General features: G+C 42.2%; 1 protein-coding gene across 6 annotated transcripts in view; it reads right to left on the reverse strand.

Annotated features, from left to right (window-relative positions):
• Positions 1-9,054, reverse strand: part of TBC1D31 (TBC1 domain family member 31) — a 76,309-nt gene extending 67,255 nt beyond the window's left edge. For 5 of the 6 annotated variants that reach the window (XM_087447485.1, XM_014787987.2, XM_004431101.3 and 2 more), the window contains exons 1-3: positions 8,907-9,054; positions 4,610-4,756; positions 729-844 (exon numbers count right to left, since the gene is read on the reverse strand). In XM_087447485.1, coding sequence (XP_087303611.1) covers positions 729-844; positions 4,610-4,756; positions 8,907-8,983 — 340 coding nt within the window. In that variant the 5' untranslated portion in view covers positions 8,984-9,054. Of the gene's footprint in view, positions 1-728; positions 845-4,609; positions 4,757-8,906 lie in introns of those variants that run through there. The other variant, XM_087447488.1, reaches the window with a different exon arrangement.
• Positions 9,055-20,574: the final 11,520 nt, after the last annotated feature.

A 20,574-nucleotide genomic window follows, 5' to 3' on the forward strand; every position in this document is an offset into this window, starting at 1 on the left:
CCCTGGAGTTTCCCCAGTGATAGGAGTGTCTTTGTTATTCACGGTAGGTCCCTCAGACAACAGCAGATGGTTTATGCTAAGGGGTGAACCTCAGAGTAGGCGCTGGCCAGACCAGAAAGACCAACCATGTGAGTGATTTGAAGGTTGGGGCTGGGGCTACGTGGTATCAGCTCGACCTCCCGAGAGAGAAGGAGGGCTGGAAATTGAGTTCAACCAGGTGGGCAATAATCCAACCAATCATGCCTATGAGTAGGAGCCTCAGTAAAAACCCTGGACATCAAAGCTTGGGTGAATTTCTTGGTTTGGCAATACTCAGTGCGGATGGCTACACATCAATGCTGACAGGGTCATGCATGCCTGAATACAACAGAAGCTTCTCTTTTGGGAGCCTCCCAGATTCCACCCTATGCATCTCTTCCTTTGGCTGGTTCTAATTTGTATCCTTTAACTACATTAAAACTACTATAATCATAAGCATAATGCTTTCCTGAGTTCTGTGAGTCATTCTAGTGAATTATCAAACCTGAGGGTAGTTGTGGGGGACCCTGAATTTGCAGCCAGCTGATCTGACATGAGGATGGTCCTGGCACCCCCAAACTTGTGGCTAGTGTCTGAAGTGAGGGCCGTCTTGTGGGGACTCTCTCAAACTGTACAGATTGGCAAACTCCTTACAGTACTTCAGTTTACATTTCACTCTGTTTCAAAAGGTATACAGGAGGACTTCTTACCTGTATCGAAACATTTAATAGAATAATCAGCTAATGCCACAAGGAATTCAGACTTCCTATGAAGATTAAAGGCCAGAGCTGTGCAAGCTTGTGCTGTTCGCTGAACAAGATTAAACCTAGTAAAAGATTACTGCATTAGTATCAGAAATTCTTCCAATAATCATAAATTTTACACTGGAGGGATCCTTAGAGATGAAGACAATAAAACCCAGAAAAATAAGCTCCCATTTTGGTAGGCCAACTATAGATGATGAAGAGTGCTATATGACATGTACAGGAGTTCAGATTTATCAAAAGTTTTTAAGCAAAGCAGAATTATGAGCAGGCATGTCTTTTAGGAAGATGATTCTGGAAGCAATGGAAAATGGACAGAGGGACAAGGCAGAAGAGATTATTAAGAAAGCAAGCTGCTACAGAGAATCTCAACCAGAGTGAGGGGCACAGAAAATGCAAAGGACTACTAGGAGGGGCGTCAGAACTCAAGCGCAGAGAGACTTGGTGATGCGTCAGACACAGCGTGAAGAGGGAAGAATCAAGAATTCCTCATGTGTAAGATGAAGAACAGCTATCTCATAAGGTTGCTGTGACGATTAAATGAAATATCTTAAGTGCTTAGCAGAGTACCTGGCAAAAGCCAGAGTTTAATTTACAAAAACATAAAGTTTTCAAACTTGGGCAAAAGAGGAACAAGTTTGGGAGTAGGAAATAATAAGCCTGGTTTTAAACATGTTGAGTTTAAGGCCTTTGCAAAACATTTAGAGCTGTGCTATCCAAAAGAAATACAATGAGGGCCACATGTGTAATTCAAATTTTCTAGGAGCCACATTAAAAAAGTAAAAAGAAACAGGTAAAATTAATCTTAGTAACATATTTTATTTAACTCAATATCTATCTAAAATAGTATCATTTTAATATTTAATCAATAAAATTAGTGAGATATTTTACATTCTTTCTTTCATACTAAGTCTTCAAAACCCAATGCGTATTTACACTAACACCACATCTCAGTTCGGACCAGCCACCTTTCAAAGGCTCAAGAGCTATCTGCAGCTGGGGGCCACTGCACTGGACAGTCCAACCTAGCAGGTATCCAGTCTGTACAGAAGTAATCTGAGTTAACAGCGTTTACACGGAAGCTGAAGCCTGAGGCTGGGTGGTGATGAGATTATCAAAGAGAAGACCTGGAGTATGGAAGGAATTAGGCCAAGGACAGACGCCTGCAGACCTCAACAATAAAGGGGTAGGCACTGGGGGAAGAGTCAGCAAAACAAGGGAAAAAATGATCAGAGAGTAGAAAAATCAGGAAAGACTTGTACCTTGAAGACAAAGAAAAAAATTTCAGGGAGGAGGAGGAGACAAGAGTATTTAGCGCTTTAGTAAGATGAGAATGAAGAGACCTTTGAATTAGGCAATTAGGAAGATTTTGAGGGAGCCAAGTGTAGTGGGCTTTGGAATCACACAGACCAGATTTCAGGTCTCAGCTCTGCCATTTACTCATCTCCTAAGCCATGAATATTTATAAACAGAGAGAAAAGGGACAGTGGACAAAATAAAAGAAAGGAACACTCATGGTGCGAAGTCCCAGTGGAGGCTGTAGAAGATAGAGATTAGCACTGGAAGAAATTAGGATCACCTATTTTTATGAATAAGGTAACAAAGAGGTATGCGTGGTTGAACTTACAGATAACATTTGACACTGTGGTTGGGGAGGAGGAAAGGAAGGCTGAAGGCATCTATATTCTCAGGAATTAGGAGGCCAGGCAGTCAGAATAAGAGTAGGGTCAAACACAAGGAAATTGGTAGCAGTTTGGAATACTCAGAGGAAAATGGGAAACGTAAGTAACACCAGATAAGCAAATGAAGTGCTAAGTATCACTGATGTCGAAGTTTATTATTCTGTAGGAGTCAACCAACAATTATTCTTATTTTGTTTAGCAGTGGGAGTGAAGAAGAGACAGTTGTATTGATTGAAGTTTGGGAATTGGCAGGGTAGGCTGGGCAAGAGTAAAGGGTGGGAGAGTTTTTGGTAAAGAAGAGAACTTTTTTGGTAAAGAGCAGAAAAAAAGATGAACAGATTTCTACCTTGTAAGTCACAGATAAAGAAATCATATATGACCTCTTCTTTTCCTGAACTATTTGAGAATAAGTTACCAAGATTATGTTTCCTACAAACACGGAAATTCTCCCATATAATCACAACACAATAACCAAAACCAGAAAATTACATTTACATATTACCACCATCAAATCCTTAGATCCCCATTTGATTTTGCCAGTTGTCCCAATAATGTCCTTTACAGTAAAAGGATCAGTCCAGATTCATGCCTTTGTCATGTCTCTAGTCTCCCTCAGTCTGGAACAGTTCTCCAGTCTTTCCACAACTTTCATGACCTTGACCCCTGTGAAGATTACAGGCCAGTCTTGCTATACAATGCCCTTAATTTAGCTCTGTCTGATGATTCCACCGATTAGATTCAGGTTACATGCCTTTGACAGAATATCACAGAAGTGACCTGTGTTCTTTTCATTGCATCCAACCAGGTGGCATACACATTTTGATTTCTCTCACCACTGGTTATATTAACTTTAATCATTTGGTTAAGATAGTGTTTGCTAGGCTTCTTCACTGTAAAATTACTCTCTTTTCATCTGTAATCAATACGTATTTTGTGCAGAGGTACTTTGTTAATATGCAAATATCCATTCCCATTAAACTATTTGTTTGTTTGTTGATTGCAGCACGAATTCATGGACTTCTATTTTATCCAATGGATTTTGACCCAGCAGTATCATTATTTATTTTGATGCTCAAATTGTCTCCAATACGGTCAGAGGGAGCTCCACCAAGCTGACATTTGAGTCCTTTTGACACATCCCCATCACTCTTTAAACAATTCCTTCTTTCTGGCTATACAATGTAGGCTCACCTTGTACTTTCCCTGCCTCCATCCTGAAACTGGCCATTTCTGGAAGGATCCATGACTCCTTTTAGCAGAGAGTGGTATTTAGAAAAGAAGAACTGGGCCCTGGGTATATTATTGCTACTGGAGTGTTGTTGCTTCTGGGCCCTCTGAGTGGACAAAGCTAGGGAATATATGTACATATACTTCATTCACTCTCTCAAACACACCCCTCTCTTTATTTTTATGTATTGCTGTATATATTCAAAACCAAGAGTTCACACTGCTATATCCAATTCCAGTCCAGTACCACAGGGTTCATTCTACTTTCCTCCCTTTCCATATCTGTAACTTCCCTTTCCAATAGTGAGAAAACTGGCCCCATTATCCTCAATATATTTACTAATTTGACCAAAGCCCCCTGTCTTTCCCATGACTGTCCTGTCCCCCACACAGACACCTTCCGACTCCGTGGCTAGGCCATCACAGCTCTCCCTCCCGCCGACCCCTGCTGCCCGGGTCCCTATCCTGGTCAATCTCGCCTAATGGCTTTTGGACTAAATTGTTCAGCAAAGAGAGAGAAGAGAAAGAGGAAGGAGGAACAATTTTTTTAAATTTTTGGATCTAGTATACTGTGACAATAATGTACAAAGGAAATTGTGTTCTTTCTAAATTGCCTACAGAAGTACCAGATATTAACTGATAAATTAGCAATTGCGAATTTTTAAATTTAAGGAAAAATAAGCTACTAGAGATACTGCTAAAACCAGCACTTTAATTCTCTAAAAAATCTAACCATATTATCTTCCTCTCCTTTCCCACTTTCTTCCATCAGCACTATGAGAGTGTTTTTCACAAGGTACCTGAAATATAGCAAGAACTTAATAAATCTTTCTGAATGAATAATGAATAGCAGGTATTAAAATAATCAGTGAATTAATAACTTGTTAAATAAGACAAATATCAAAAGTGTCTGCTTACCTGTTTCCATTCAAGTCAAAAACGTAGATATTTCCTTGATGGTCCCCAGCAATTAAGCAATCACCTGAGCTATCAAAAGCCACATTCAAAAATCGCAAAACTTTGGGAAGGTAATCAGAAGTGCTGTGAACGATGTTCACTATAATTCTGTCAAAAAAACCAAAACACATTAAATTCTGTGTCAAGTGTTACTTGCTATTATGAAAAACATGGCTTCTGCAGTGTACTCCACTAATTTTGAAGTTTTTTGGCCTATCCATTCCTCCTGCCCCTACTGCTGCTGCTCCTCCCCCTCTGTCCTAGAAGCAATCCTACAATTTCTGAAAACAGTTCAGAAAGTCATTCACTATCAAAGTAGCTACTGTTCATTTATTCATTAAATATCTGAAAACTCGCTATGAGTCAGACACTGAATAAGCTGGGAGCGGAGAGTAATTGATAGACCTGGGCCCTGCCCTCATGAAGCTTTCAGTTTAGTGGTCAAGACAGACACTAAAAAATAACACACATATACGAACAGATTTATAAATTGTGATTAAGTGATAGACAACAACAGGCTATGATAAGAAAATGTATTCTAGACTGAGCAGTTAAATTGTTAGATTAAGCAACAGACACCTGCTAAAAATAATGATGATTAGTGAAAAGTAGTGCAGTATATATAAATCACAAGCTACCATATGTAACAAAAATTTCAATTCAATATCCCAACTTTAAGATATCCTAATGAGATTTAATTTTTGTCATATAGAGTGTTCCAAAGTGAATTAAGCGTACACGAGTTTTATTTTCATTCCTAATACATTTACCATAATACCCTGGAAGGTGAGCTTGGTGAGAGCAGGGACGGTGTTTGTGCGTCACTGGATCCCACACCTTGCCCTGCACTTGGCACACAACATACAAGAACTCACAACATCCCTGCTGAATGGATGAGTGCTTTAAGACGTCATTCTTTTAAAATCCTTATTAATCGCGCTTCTATTCAAAAGATTAAGAAAGTTTACCAAAAAAAGAAGAGAAAGAAAAACCTACACATAGGGGAAAAAATGAACACACTAAAATATTAATAGCAGTTGTCTGTAATAGGTATATGGGTAATTTTTTCGCCCTTCCTTCTACTTTTCCGTATTTGATATTCTTTAATGATCACATTCTATTTATTGTGTTTATAACAGAAAATACAAACTTTATTAAGAACACACAGCTATATTTGTCTAGAGTTACTATTTTTTGAGAGGAAGATCATGTACCATATAGGTACTTAAAAGAAAACTGCTTATAAAACTTGCAGCACAAAATAACTTCTTAAAATCATAAATATATACATTTGGGTCATAAAGATCAGAATAATCCCATTCTATATTGTAACGATAGTTTTTAAATCATAAAAATTATCTTAATTGACTTTTTGTGAATTTTTGAATTTTAATATTAGAATTTTAATATATCTTCCTTGTTATCACTTCATTAAGGCATGTTAAATTGAATTAAGTGTATTAAACATTTTCTTCAGTTTATCTAAGCACTCATTTTGGGGAAACAGCCAAATTCGTACAATGCTATTTTTATCTAGTCCCTGACAAAGATTCTTTGCTTGACCAAACTTGAGTCAGGCTCTTGAAGCTTCTCCTAGGGTCCATCTGTGCACTTCCTTGTAAAATCCAGTTTTAGCAAGCACCCTTCTCAGTCAGTTTAACCAGAACGCTGGCCCCTGATTCTTGATCACCCTAGACATCTGATCAGGTTCCTCATCCTCCACCACTCCCTGCTCATCTTGGTCTGGCTTCAGCAAGAATCCTGTTAGGTTAGGTCAGTTTAGCCAGAACTCCCTGACCCCAGAAATTTCCCCTTAGTACGTTTCCACACACTGACCTTCACTCTGCTCCTTGGGTATAAACTCCCACTTGCCCATGCTGTGTTTGGGACTGAGCCTGGTTCTATACTGGGTCTCTTTTCCCCAACTGCAATAGTTCTGAATAAAATCGGTTTTTACCACTTTAACTACTGTCCAGCTCTGGTTTTTCTTTGATATCCCCAAGTGGGGGTAAAATAAATGTATTGAAATGACAAGTAATAACATCAGAATGTTCCCTGGTAACTAAACTCAGAGCAAACGACTATTCCCTCCAGTCTTTTTTCTGTAACATTTATTATGTGTTTGAATTACAAAATTACATGATCATCGTTCAAAATATGGAAAATACAGAAAACACTAAAAAATAAAATTGATGATAATCCTACCATCTAGATATAATTACAATTAACAGCAACATTCTGCCCTTCTGATTTTTCATATAAACCATGCACATAAGTATTTATTTTAGAGCAACATCTTTCCATTGCTCACAGGTTGCCTGAGTTCTTCAGTCCTTAAACATAATAAAGACATCAAATACTTATGGAACACCCAGATGCATGAGACACTATTTTAGTCTTCACAAAGCCCTAAGACAACCCTAGCTGGTAGGTATGGTCATCTTCACTCAGTCTTAGAGATTGACTTGCCTAAGGTCACAGAGCTAGTAAACGGACATTTACTTCAACTAAAGTCCCTCTGACTTCACAGTCAGTGCTCCCTGCCTCTCTCAACTCCACACCAATGGGTTTCAATGAACAAAAAGAAAGCCATGTTTTAGTGGAAGAAGCAAATAAGGACATTTGCATAATGAACTTGTTTCTTTCATTTTTTTGAATCTTGCATGTCTGTCTCTCTCTCTGTCTATCTATCTCTTTCTTTTGGTGAGGAAGATTCGCCCCAAGCTGACATCTGTTGCCCATCTTCCGCTTCTGGCTTGAGGAAGATCTGCTGTGAGCTAACATCTGTGCCAATCTTCCTCTATTTTGTACGTGGGTCGCCGCCACAGCATTGCCGCTGATGAGTGGTGTAGGTTGGTGCCGGGGAACCAAACCTGGGCAGCTGAAGCAGAGCACACCAAACTTAACCACCAGGCCACTAGGCCATGGGGCTGGCCCCGTCTATATATTTTATAACAGCAAGAAAAAGAATTACTGTGGGTTGGCAATGACTTTTAGAATGTTTTGAGAACATTAGAACTAGGGGTGGTATGTACATAAACCTCTAATTTGGAAATGAAAATCTCTATTCAAGAAGCCCTACTCTAGACAAAAATTTTTGTTCAGTGGAGTTGATGGGACACCAGCATTGTTTGGGGACTGACAGCAACCAGAAACCAAACAAGCTGTTAGCACAAGGTCTAGCACTGTGCTTTGAGCATAAGCAGTTGGCAACGTCTGTTGATTTGTTGAGGAGCAACCAAAGGATCAATAGAAAAATCACCAGAACACTGAAACAGGAATTCAGCAATGCAGCAAAGTCACAAACTCCTAGGAAATTAGAAGCAATAAGATCACTCTGTGTGCTGCAACTGGAAGTGACACTGACACCACTTTGGGGCAACTGCCACAAATGTGCCACTCTGGTGGGAGATGTTGGTAATGGGGGAGGCTATGCATGTGCAGGGGCGGGGGTATATGGGAAATCTCTATACCTTCAGCTCAATTTTGCTGTGAACTTAAAACCGTCCTAAAAAATAAAGTCTATTTAAAGAAAAACAAAACAAAGCAGCAGCAGTAGCGCTGGCTATACTAGAAGGCCCCTCTGCTTTGTAGAATGTACCCTCCTGCCCCCAGCACGCACAAACACGCACATATATAAACTCCAGAGAACTAGAAGTTTATTTTGTTCCACTGCTGTCCCCCAGCGCTTAGAAGCTTGGCACAGAGCAGGCGCTCAACACATAGTTGATGGATGCATGCTCGTCTGAACACACACAACGATTTAAGGATGGATAAACCGCAGCATTTCTTCTCCCGCATCCCTCCCTCCTCTTGAGTCCCCTTCCAGCTGCAACAGCTAACGAGTATTTGCTGAGCATCTACTACGTGCCAGGAATACTACAGGGGCACTACGATAATTAGGGCTGACAAAGTCCTGGCCCTCACGGGAAGCGCAAGTTCTCTCACGCGTATCGGAGGACCACCTGCCCCTCCTGATCCCGACCAGACCCCTGCCCCCAGGTCTGGGGAGGGGGTCTCTGCGGATCGTGGCGTCCACAGCACACCGAGACTCGGGTTACCTGCGTGTCCTGAGGTCACCCAACCAGGGGATCCGGGACAGGGTCAGCGCCAGAACCCGAACCTCCACCCTGCCCCCCTGCAGCCGTGCCCGAGACCCTCCCCAGCTGCCCCTCAGACGCCTCTCCACCGACGCGGACCCGCCCTCGCCGGCCTCCATGCCCCTCCACAGCCCGCGCCCTCCCGCCGCGGCCTTTACCCGTCCCGAGTGGCCGGGCACGGCTTGCGGTGCCATATCTTGCCGCTCTCCTTGTTGCCCAGCTCCGTGCTCTGCATGTTGAAGCGCGGCCGCGGCCTCTGCGGGCCTAGCGGACAACCGTCCCGGCGCCTTCCCGGCGGGCCCCGCGCTCGCGGCCCGGGAAACTCAAGCTTCGGCCGCGGGGGCCCAGGTCCCCGCAGACCGTACCAACCGCGCGCAGGACGCCGCCTTCCTATTTACATCCAATCGGAGGGCGGCTTCCTCCCAAACTCCGCCCAGGCGGCCCCTCCTGCCCTGGACAATGGAATCGGCCAACGACCTCCTCTTAGACTCCGACCCTTGTCGAGGTCCGTCCCGAGGGACCCAAAGCCTTCTGGGAATCGTAGTTTTCTGCAGGTGGAACGTGGGCGTGAGAAATCTCTTTGGGAATTCTGCACTCTGGGGGCCTCGCGGGGTTTTAGGCTCCCAACGGAGGCAATAAAAGTGATTTTCCCTTGTGGTCCCTGCATTCCGTTCTAAATTAAGCTTAGGGATTAAGGAATTGTAGAGACAGCCAATAGAGAAGCAAGGACCCTAATGCACTGAGGATTGAAAGACTGCTTTTACAGAAAATTCCGGCTCAAGAAACCTTACAGATTAACTAGTCCACTCTTCTTGACTTTCTCACCATCGTCATGGTTATTTTTCAATTCCGTAATCTAACTAGAGGCTCCAGTATTACGGTGTCCAGTCCACCTATCAACGTCCAGAAAAGAAATATCATCAACAACCAATTGCATTGACCTAGAGAGTTCTCTTTTGTAAAAATTCACTTAGTAAGTACTTCAATAGTGTTTAGTAGGTATCAAGCACCCTTCTAAGTGCTTTACAAATATCAACTCATTTAATGCTCATAGCAAACCTACAACGTTGGTAGTCCTATTATTCCCATTTTTAGTGCTCTATGAGGTAGTGTATTAGTTTCCCGAGGCTGCGGTAATAAATTACCACAAACTTGGTGGTGTAAGTCAACAGAAATTTATTCTCTCACAGTTCTAAAGGCCAGAGTCTGAAATCAAGGTGTTGGAAGCGCTGCTCCCTCCAGAGGCTCTAGGGAAGATTTCATTCCTTGCCTCTTCCAGCTTCTGATGGTTGCTGACTTCCTTGTCTTGTGACCACATCACTCTTTTCTTTGCCTCCATCTTCACATCACCTTCTCTTCTCCTCTTCTGTCTCAAATCTCCTCTGGTTTTCCCTTCTGACAACACCTGTCATTGAATTTAGGGCCCACCTGGATAATCCAGGATGAAGTCACCTCGAGATCCTTAAGTACACTTGCAAAGACTCTTTTTCCAAATAAGGTAACATTCACAGGTTCCGGGGATTAGGACATGGATATATATTTTGGGGGCCCACCATTCAACCCACTACAGGTAAGGATTTCTATTATCCCCATTTTGCAGACAAAGAAATTGAGTTAGTAGGAGAGCCAGGATTAGATCTTTAGTCTTTTCACTCCTGGTCCCTATGTTTTTTTTTTTTTTTTTATAATTTTATTTATTTATTTATTTTCCCCCAAAGCCCCAGTAGATAGTTGTATGTCATAGTTGCACATTTTCTAGTTGCTGTATGTGGGATGCGGCCCCAGCGTGGCTGGAGAAGCAGTGTGTCTGTGCGCGCCCGGGATCTGAACCCGGGCCGCCTGCATCGGAGCGCACGCACTTAACCGCTAAGCCATGGGGCCGGCCCCCTATGTTTTTTTACAACAGAAAAATGCATTAAAAAAATTTATATAGCCATGATATTTAAAAAGTTAAAACTTCATCAGAAAAGCAAAACTCTCAAAAAAATAGGCCAATGCAGGTTTAAAAACTTTTAATATTGTTACCAAGGGTTGGCTCTAAGAGACCAGACAACTTTTAATAACCTATTGCAGAGGAGACAACTGCATCCCTCATTTTTATTTATTGGATTTGAGAAGGTAATAAACTGAATGTTTGCATTACTATTCAGGAAACTTAGGGCGTTAAGTTTAGGGGCACCTAACTTGAAACACAGATTATTTCTCACATTTCTATCCCATACAGGTCATCAAATAATGTTTTTATCTGTAGCAGAGACAAATGTGCTGAATGACTTCCTTAACTACTCTGGTTTAACCTGCCTGCAGTTCCGATTGTATAGGCTATTACAGATCATGTGACCATCCTATTCAATTTTAGATAGGTGATGAAGAGGTTTCCATGTTACAGATCTTCTGGTCTTCTACTTTGCACATATCTTTGGATTTAGTTGGGCCAAATCTGAAAGTTAGGCAGGCAACCGAAGAGACATGCACCCATGGCTGCCAACCTTCTACTCATTATAATCTCCCAATTTATAGCCCAAGTTGGTAGACCATTTGATAGTTCCTTCCTGAATCATTACTCAGTCAATAACTGCTGCATCCTATGCATATTTTTTTCAGTTTTATTGAGGTATAAGTGACATTCAATATACTTCACATATTTAAAGTGCATAATTTAATGTTTTGACATAACTATACCCCTATGAAACCATTACCATAATCCAGATAATGAACATATCCATCACCCCCAAAAGTTTCCTCCTGTCTCTTTGCAATCCAATTTTATCCCCACCCCACCTTACCTATAAGCAACCACTGATCTGCTTTCTGTCTTTTAGATTAGTTAATATTTTCTAGAAATTTATATAAATGGGTCCTAAACTAAGAACTGCTTTTTAAATTTAGTCTGGCTTGTTTCATTCAGCATAATTATTCTTTTTTTTTAAATTTTATTTATTTATTTCCCCCAAAGCCCCAGTAGATGGTTGTATGTCATAGCTGCAGCATAATTATTCTGAGAGTCAACTGTGTTGTTAGGTGTACCAGTTGTTTGCATGTTTTTATCGATGAGTGGTATTCCATGGTATTGATACACTGCAATTTGTTTATCCATTCACCTGTTGATGAACATTTGGATTGTTTCCGGTTTTTGGCTACTACAAAGAAAGCTGTTATGAACATTCCTGTACAAGTCTTTGTATGAACATATGCTTTCATTTCTGTTGGATAAATTCCTAGAAGTGGAATGACTGGGCCATATGGTAGGTGTAGGTTGAACTTTTTAAGAAAGCATCAAGCATTTCCAAAGTAGTTGTGCCATTTTACATCCGCACCAACAGTGTAGTAGAATTCCAGTTGCTCCATGTCTATGATGAGTCTTTGTAATTATAGCCATTCTAGCTGTATAGTGGTACCTCATGGTAATTTTAATTTCCATTTCTGGAATGACAAATGACATTCAGCATCTTTTCATGTCATTATTTGCCTTCTTCTTATATCCTTTGTGAAGTATCTGCTCAAATCTTTTGCCCAATTTTTAATTGGGCTGTTTGTTTTCTTATTATTGAGTTTTGAGAGTTCTTTATATATTCTCGATACTGATCCTTTTTCTCCCAGTCTATGGCTTGTTTTTTCATTCTCTTAACAGTGTCTTTCAATGAGTAGATGATATTAGTGTTGATGAAGATCAACCTATCAACGTTTTCTTTTATGGATTGTGCTTTTGAAGTCATATCTAATAAATCTTTACCTAACTCAAGGTCACAAAGATTTCCTCCTTTGTTTTCTTGGTATGTATTTCAAATACATTCTCAGAAGAATGGAAAGTGGTGTGTCCAAGGTAGTTTTGGTCTTGGCTTTGCAAAGTCCTTCCTTCTTGCCCTCTCCCTTGTCCCACTTTCACCGTTGAAGGATGCCTTCCTTTTTGCTGTGATAATATGTAAACTGCAGAGAGAAGGAGCCCTTCTACTCTGTCTACTTTGCTGGAGAGAATTTAGTGGACATCTGGATTGTCCAATATCTGAACACCCTTTCTGTTTGGGAAAAAATCCCAAGATATTTGGAAGGTAAAGAAGGGCAGGGGCCGGCCCGGTGGCGCAAGCGGTTAAGTGCACGCGCTCCGCTGCGGCGGCCCAGGGTTCGCTGGTTCGGATCCCGGGCGCGCACCGACGCACTGCTTGGCAAGCCATGCTGTGGCGGCGTCCCATATAAAGTGGAGGAAGATGGGCACAGACGTTAGCCCAGGGCCGTCTTCCTCAGCAAAAAAAGAGGAGGATTGGCGGATGTTAGCACAGGGCTGATCTCTTCACAAAAAAAAAAAAAAAAAAAAAAAAAAAAAGAAGGGCAGCTGTTCTCTTTCCCAATTCCTTGGCAGCCAGATCTAACCCAAAAAAACCAGGCCAAAGGGTTAGCAAGCAAATTAAACTAGCAAGATAACCAAAAACAACTGAAAATACAATTTAAATATTTACTGCAGTCTCTCAAAAGCACCAAAAAGTCGTAATTACCAGAAAGTAATTAATAACCTTTAGCAAACTTCTTAAAATATCATTTCCTACCTCATTCAGTCAGGTTAGACTAAGTTATGCCACAATGACTAACAACTCCAAAATCTCAATGGCTTAAAACAACTCCTCATGGCTGAGTGTTCAGCTCATCTTAGTCTCTAAGGGACTCAGGCTGATGGAATAAGTACCATCTCAAAAGTTTTTGGTTACTGTGTTGGGGGAAAAGAGAGTTCTAGAGGGTCTCACACCAGCAATTAAATGCTCCAGTCCAAAAATATCACTATTACTTTTACTCCCAACTCACTACCAGAACTATGGCCCGATCCAAACACACGGGTCCAGGAAGTGCAATTCTACTAAATTAGTTATCTAGAGCTGCAATAATGCTGTGAAAAAGCAACCACCAAACCTCTGTGGCATTCACTGATAAGCATTTATAGCTCACACATCTGGAATCAGCCAGGTGGCTCCGCTGATCTTGGCTGGGCTCCATGTCTAGGGGGGAGGTGGCCGTCAGTTTATAGGCTGGCCTCACCGAAGCAATGGGAGCAACCCAACTCTGTTCCAAGTGTCTCTCATCCTCTCGCAGACTAGCCAAGGCAGTGGTGCAAGTGAGCAAGCAGACCTGCAATGCCCCTAGCCTGGCACTAACAAGCCATCACTTTCTCTTCCTCCTATTGGCCAAAGCAAATTACATGGCTGAGCCCAGGGGCAGAGAATTATACTCCGATCAGAGCAGGAGAGCATTGAAAACTTCCATGGAAGGCACGGATCCAGGGATGAGTGGAGAAAGGGAATCAATTATGTAATCTGCGACATCTACTGTGTGTTTGGAAGGAGAGAAAACCTAAAAGATTTGGTGAACAGCAAAATATTGGGTAACATTTAATCTAGGCCTGGAAGGATGAAGTGAAGGCTTTCTACACAGAAGAAAGAATGAGTTTTGGAGGCTGTTTGTTACTGCAGCATAAAGTAGCTCATCCTGACTAATAGGATAATTTTGTTCCCATTTTATAAATAAGGAAGTTAAGTCTGAGACTGGTTATTTAACTTGTCTAAAGTCATATAGCTATTAAGCCAAAATTCAAATGTAGACCTATCTGCCTCCATTATCTCATTCTGCCTTTCATGCACCAGATTGGTGTGGTTCTGAGTTCTTCCAAAAGACCTATTGCCTGGACCAGAAAAGAATTTATCGCTAGCCTGGGTTAAAAATCTCTGGGAACTTTTGTAACAATATTCTCTTTTATCTCCTTGGAAAAAGGGTTTATTTGCACACACAAAAAAGAGTGTTGGTAAACAAAGATGTTGAGAGCACTTAAAAAAAAAAGCACAGAGGAAGTGGGTTTGGAAGAGGGTGTGGTAGGACCGTAGACATGGATAGTTTTGCCTGCTCAGCACCTCCCACCCCTACTACGCCTCGCCTCCACTCCCCACACACACACTCTGAGAAATGTCCTGTCTTGCCATGCACATTTCTGGGAAATGCAGCTAGCCCACCCCTCGCTGGCCATATGATTGGCTCAGGGGTGGGGCCTGACTCAGCTGAGCCAATCAGAGCCATTTTCTGGGATTTTTGAGAGCAAGGAGAGTGAGTCTCAGTCCTGCTCTGGTAGCAAAGACTGGGAGCTGCCAGAAGCAGGTAGCTCCAACTTTGTGGTGACAGGCAGTCTGTGAGAGGGTAGCTGAAACTCAGAAAAGAGACACAAAAAGAGACAGTAAGAGAGGGTCCTGGCAGCATTTACATCCCTTGTTTTAATTGTCCCAGAAGTTCCTCTGGCCACCTGTCCTTCCTGTGCCCTGGTTACTTGAGCTAAGACATGGCCTTTATTTGTAAAATAGACAGAACTGGAAGAAAAAAAAAAGAATCAGGGAGGGCTTTGGGAGCTGGTGATACATGAGCTGAGTCTGGAAGAAAGAGGAGAAGTTAGAGAAGGAAACAGCACCTGCAGGAAGGCACGGGTTTTTGGAAACAACATGGATCCTTCTAGAAACTAGAGATGCTCAGTGCCGTTAAAGCACAGGACGCACAAGGAGCATGCACGTAAAGTGCTTAGTACCTAGAAAACGCTCAATAATAATAATGACAACAATTATTATTATTACTAATATAATTATTACTATGAGTGAACGGCAGGGGAATTAGAGTAAGACATATGTAAAAGTCAGAATATAAAAGACCCAGTCTGCCATTCTAAGGAGTTTGTGTCTTATCCTGAAAGGTTCCAGGGAAACTCATGGTTTCTAGACACATCCCTCTAACTGCAGTGGAAAGATCACTTAAAAGAGTTTGAGGCTTGAGGCAGCAAGAAGGTGGGAGCTGTTGTTCCACTTGAGACAAAAAGTGATGAAGGGTTGACCAAGTCAGTCACCGTGGAAGGAATCCAAATGGCAACAGTTAGAAGACATGGTTTGTTGACATATTGTGTAGGAAAGCTGACATTGCAAAGGAAAGAGTTCTGTTTCATCAGTGAAACAGACATGTGTGTCATGCTGCTAACTGATGCAAACCCAGGCAATGTTTTCATTTCCTAGATGACTCAACTATTTGGCCTTGTAAGGAGGGAGTTAGGAGGCAGAAGCCATTGCAGGCATGACATACCTGCAACTGTAACATAGTGCATCTCCCCCCACCCTTTAATATGAGTCAGAACAGAAAAAGAAAATCAAAAAGATGTGCTCCACGTTACTTAAATAAATATTCATGCCTAGGTGTTCTCATAAAACATACATGAAAGCAACCAGGGGCAGTGTTTCATGTGTAATCAAAAGGATTAGGCACTTACAGCTGAAATGGTACAGTATCAAAGGAGAGGGGGAAATGTGATGTTGATCTTGACAGGCAGCCAGATCATTCCAACGTACAATGAGAAACTTCTGGCATAGACCAGGGTTTCTAAAAAGCCTCCTCTCGACTAAAGGAAGGAGGAGGCCAGAGGGTGAAGCACCCTCTTCCATGGCAGAATGGGCAGTGGCTCCAAAGTTCCAATCTTTACAGCCCTTCTATGTGGCCAGGAGAGGAGGAGGGTGTGGAATTCTCGGCGTCTATCACGTCCAAACCTGTCCTAAGAAGCAGGACAGCCTAGAGCCACCTCTGCCTTAGCCACAACTGTATAATATCCCATCTTATGGATGTGGCATAATTTTATAATTCCCCTATTGTTGGCAGTTGAGTTTTTATTTTTATTTTTTTTCCCCCAAAGCCCCAGTAGATAGTTGTATGTCATAGCTGCACATCCTTCTAGTTGCTGTATGTGGGACGCGGCCTCAGCATGGCCGGAGAAGCGGCGCGTCAGTGCGCGCCCGGGATCCAAACCCGGGCCACCAGCAGCGGAGCACACGCACCTAACCGCCAAGCCACGGGGCCAGCCCTGCAGTTGAGTTTTTAAAAGTGATTTGCAAACTTTACTCCAGAGAAATTGATATCTAAGTGTGTTATTGTAGATGCTAGTATAAGCCAGCTCGGCAAGTTTCTATGTGGAAGCTTAAATCTTCAAAATTATGCTCTGCAGGTAGTGGCCTATTCCAAGGGTCTTCCTCGGCAGAGGGCTGTGGAGTCAGAGAATGCTGGGAATATCTCCCACAGGACTGAATAATCAGCCTCAATTCTCTGGCTCCAGATAACATATCTGGGCTTAGAGGACAGGCTATCAATCAAGCATGACAGGACGCCAGTACTTCTTGAGTAAAATGCCTCTAATGGCTGTAAGGGAGGAAGGCAAGCTGCTTGAGCTGTTTGTTGTCCACTAAAATATTCTAGGGCAGCGTGGCATCCTTCCTCCAGTGCCTGCTCTGGGCAGTGTGTGGAGAGAGGCCACAGAGCTGACTGAGGATGACCAGCAAGAAACCAGCACCTTATAGACCCCTTCTTGGCCAAACGTCATCACATCTCAACAGGCTCTTCAGGCCCTCCTGATTTCTATGTGGCCTTACTCAACAGTAAAAACCATCTTTCCCAAGTATTTTTTTTAATGACTTTATTTATTTATTTATTTTTTGGTGAGGAAGATTGGCCCTGAGCTAACATCTGTGCCCATCTTCCTCCATTTTGTACATGGGATGCCACCACAGCATGGCTTGATGAGCAGTGCATAGGTCCACGCCCGGAATCCGGGCCTGTGAACCCCAGGCTGCTGAAGTGGAGCATGTGAACTTAACCACTATACCACTGGGCCAGCCCCAAGACTTTATTTTTAAGAGCAGTTTTAGGTTCACAGAAAAATTAAGAGGAAGGTACAGAGGTTTCCCATAGACCCTCTGACTCCCAATCTGCATAGCCTTCCCCATTATCAACATCTCCCACCAGAATGGTACCTCTGTTACAATTGATGAACCCAGATTGACACATCAGAATCTCCCAAAGTCCATAGTTTACATTAAGGTTCACTCTTGGTGTTGTACATTCTATGGGTTTGGACAAATGTATAATGACACGTATCTACCATTATAGTGTCATACAGAGTATTTTCATTGCCCTAAAAATCCTCTGTGCTCCACCTATTCATCCCACCCCTCTCCCCTTTTCCCAAATATTTTTGCTGTTTTCATTGAATTGATGGCTTTGAAAAATACTGCAAGCAACTTTCCACGTGAGGAAAGAGGAAGATAAGATAGGGTATGCACAACGGGATTGTCTATTTCACCTACAGACCTTAGAAGAGTGTTGTCTTTGTTAGTGAAGTAGTGCCCTGGAAGCTGGTTCCATCTGCTTAACCCCTCAGAGAATTCCATTTCAGGAAGTAGGTGTGACCACGTGGGGGGTGGGGTAGGTAATAGAACCAACATTGACTGGGCACCTGTGCCAGGTACGTGTTAGCTGCTTTCCATTTTGTTATCACAGTTTGTTCTTGGGTCTCACTTGCTTTTAGTTTTTAATCCTATAGAAGTTCCTATTTGAATTTTGCATAAAAACAAACCTTCTAACTCATGAGTACTGTGAAGATAGTTTTAAATTCAAATATTCTGCCTTGTTCTCCCCATGTACTTATTAAACTTATTAGATCTTGTACCCTGACTAATGGCTTGGAAATATGGACAATATACGTAAAGATATGGGACCAGGAGTGTCTGAGTTCATTGGCTCCAATGCTGACTAGTCTGATAAACTTGGGCAAAGTATTTAACTTCTCTCTGCCTTGGTTTCTTCATCTGCAAAATCAGGATAATAATAGTACCAACCCCACAGAGTTGTGAAGAGTTTAGAATGGCATCTAGCACACAGAAGTCCTCAATGAATGCTAGCTATTGTTATTGCTATTATTTAAGCCCTTCTAAGGAAAATAGCAGTGATATGCTGATAAACAGCTCAGTGATGTGCTGAAAAATTTAACAACTGGATCTCTGGACAAAAAGCCCTGGTTTGTAGCATTTGGCAATTTCTGTGGTATAAATATTCTTACTATGGCGAATTTCAAGATATCAATGTGATGTCATTGAATGCAGAGTTGGAAAACGGTGAGCAATAGTACCCTATTACATAGTACGTTCACCATACAGATACAATAGACAGAACCTCAAGAGCATAGATAATGGTAAAATGTAGTACAATAATTAAGAATTGATATGTTTTGAGTATTTATTACCTTTTAAAAATATAACTTATCTCAATCTAAGTTTATATAATTTTTATTTATGGCCATATTTAATAATTGACTCAGAAAATTCCTGGAAATTTAACAATTGGCTCTTGAGCTAATATGAACCTGCCCCAACACTACACTGCTTCTTACTCATTTGCATCAACTTAGACACTTGATAATGTTTCAGTTGTCTATTGTTGTGTAGCAAACCATCTCAAAACTTATTGGCCTAAAACAAAAATGATTTCCTATTTTTCACAATACGGTGAGTTGACTGGACTCAGCTGAACAGGTCTTCTGCTCCACATGGGCTAGCCAAGGTCACTCATGGTTGCCATCAGCTGAAGCTCAGCTGGGGCACATCCAAGATGGCTTCTCATCTGCCAGCCTCTCTCCATGTGGCCTCTCAGCATTGTAGTCTAGCCTGAGCTTCTTTACATGGCCCTGGCTTCTAAGAAAGGAATGTTCCATTAGGACAAGTCTGAATGTGTAAGTGTTTAACAAGCCCCTGCTTGGACCACCACATCTGCTATTGTCCCATTGGCTAAAGCAAGTCACATGGTAGGTCTAGAATCCACGTAGAACGGCACCGCACTCATGCGTGAATCCTGAGAGATGTGTTTTATCAGAGGGTACTCATGTAATGGTTGACCACAGATGACATCAGGAAATCCCAGGGGTGCATTCAGAGGGAGTACACGTAGGAATGAGTCATCCTTTGAGGAGGGTTGAGAGGATTGTCCTACTGTTCGTGTGTGTCTTGGGGATATATGGGGAGCTGCAAAAGAAGGAGGGGGCTAGACAAGCATCATTTATAACTCAGTGCTTCTCACCCAGCGGTGACTTTGCTTTTAGAACCCCAGAGAACATTTAGCCATGTCTGCAGACATTTTTGATTGTCATAACTGGGGAGGAGGGTGCTCCTGCCATGTGGTGGTCAAGGATGCTGCTAATTGTCCTACAATGCACAGGGAAGCCCCTCACCAACAAAGAACTAACCGACCCAAAGTGTCAACGGTGCCAAGGTTGTGAAACCCTTCATGTAACCTAACACACGCACAAATTTGGCTGTTCAGTATTACCAACACATCTTCCCCTACTGCCTTTGACAGCATGTACAGGATGTAAAATTCTCTCAGAGCTCTCTAAATGCATGTTCGGCCTACTTGGATTGGCTTCAAACAAACGTGACAGATGTAGCCTTTTTGGCTCCGATGTCTTCCCCGTCAACCATATGCTGATGCTGCAGCATCAGCAACAACATTCCGTGACTAAGAGAGGTCACACATCTAATTTTCACTAAAACATCTCAAATTTCTTTACTTTTCCTCTAAGTCTTCTGGCTCTCAGGTGCTCTTGATACCTCTCTTTGCTTTCTTCTCCAGGTAAGCTATTCTGTTCTATCCCTCATTATACTAAGGTTACATTTGTCCACTGTCTGCAAAGGAGATCCTCATTCACTAGTTCAATAAATTCCAGTGGAGGTCCTACCGTGGGCAAGGGCTTTTCTGCGTGCTGGGGTACAGCAGTGAACAAGACAAAGGTGCCCTTGCATGGAACTTGCATCCCAGTTGGGGAGACAGACAACAATTAAGAAAATAGAGAAATGATATTATGTTAGGTAAGGAACAGTAAAGAAAAACTGACAGAGTAAAGGGACGTGGATGGTGGGGTGGGGTGATACTTTGATTAAGGTGTTCAGGGAAGGCGCCGCTGAGGGGTGTTGTCTGAGTAGAGAACTGGGCGCCGTGCAGCAG

Source organism: Ceratotherium simum, chromosome 23, assembly GCF_057802395.1.
Source record: "Ceratotherium simum simum isolate JZ-2026a chromosome 23, ASM5780239v1, whole genome shotgun sequence".
NCBI lineage: Eukaryota > Metazoa > Chordata > Mammalia > Perissodactyla > Rhinocerotidae > Ceratotherium > Ceratotherium simum.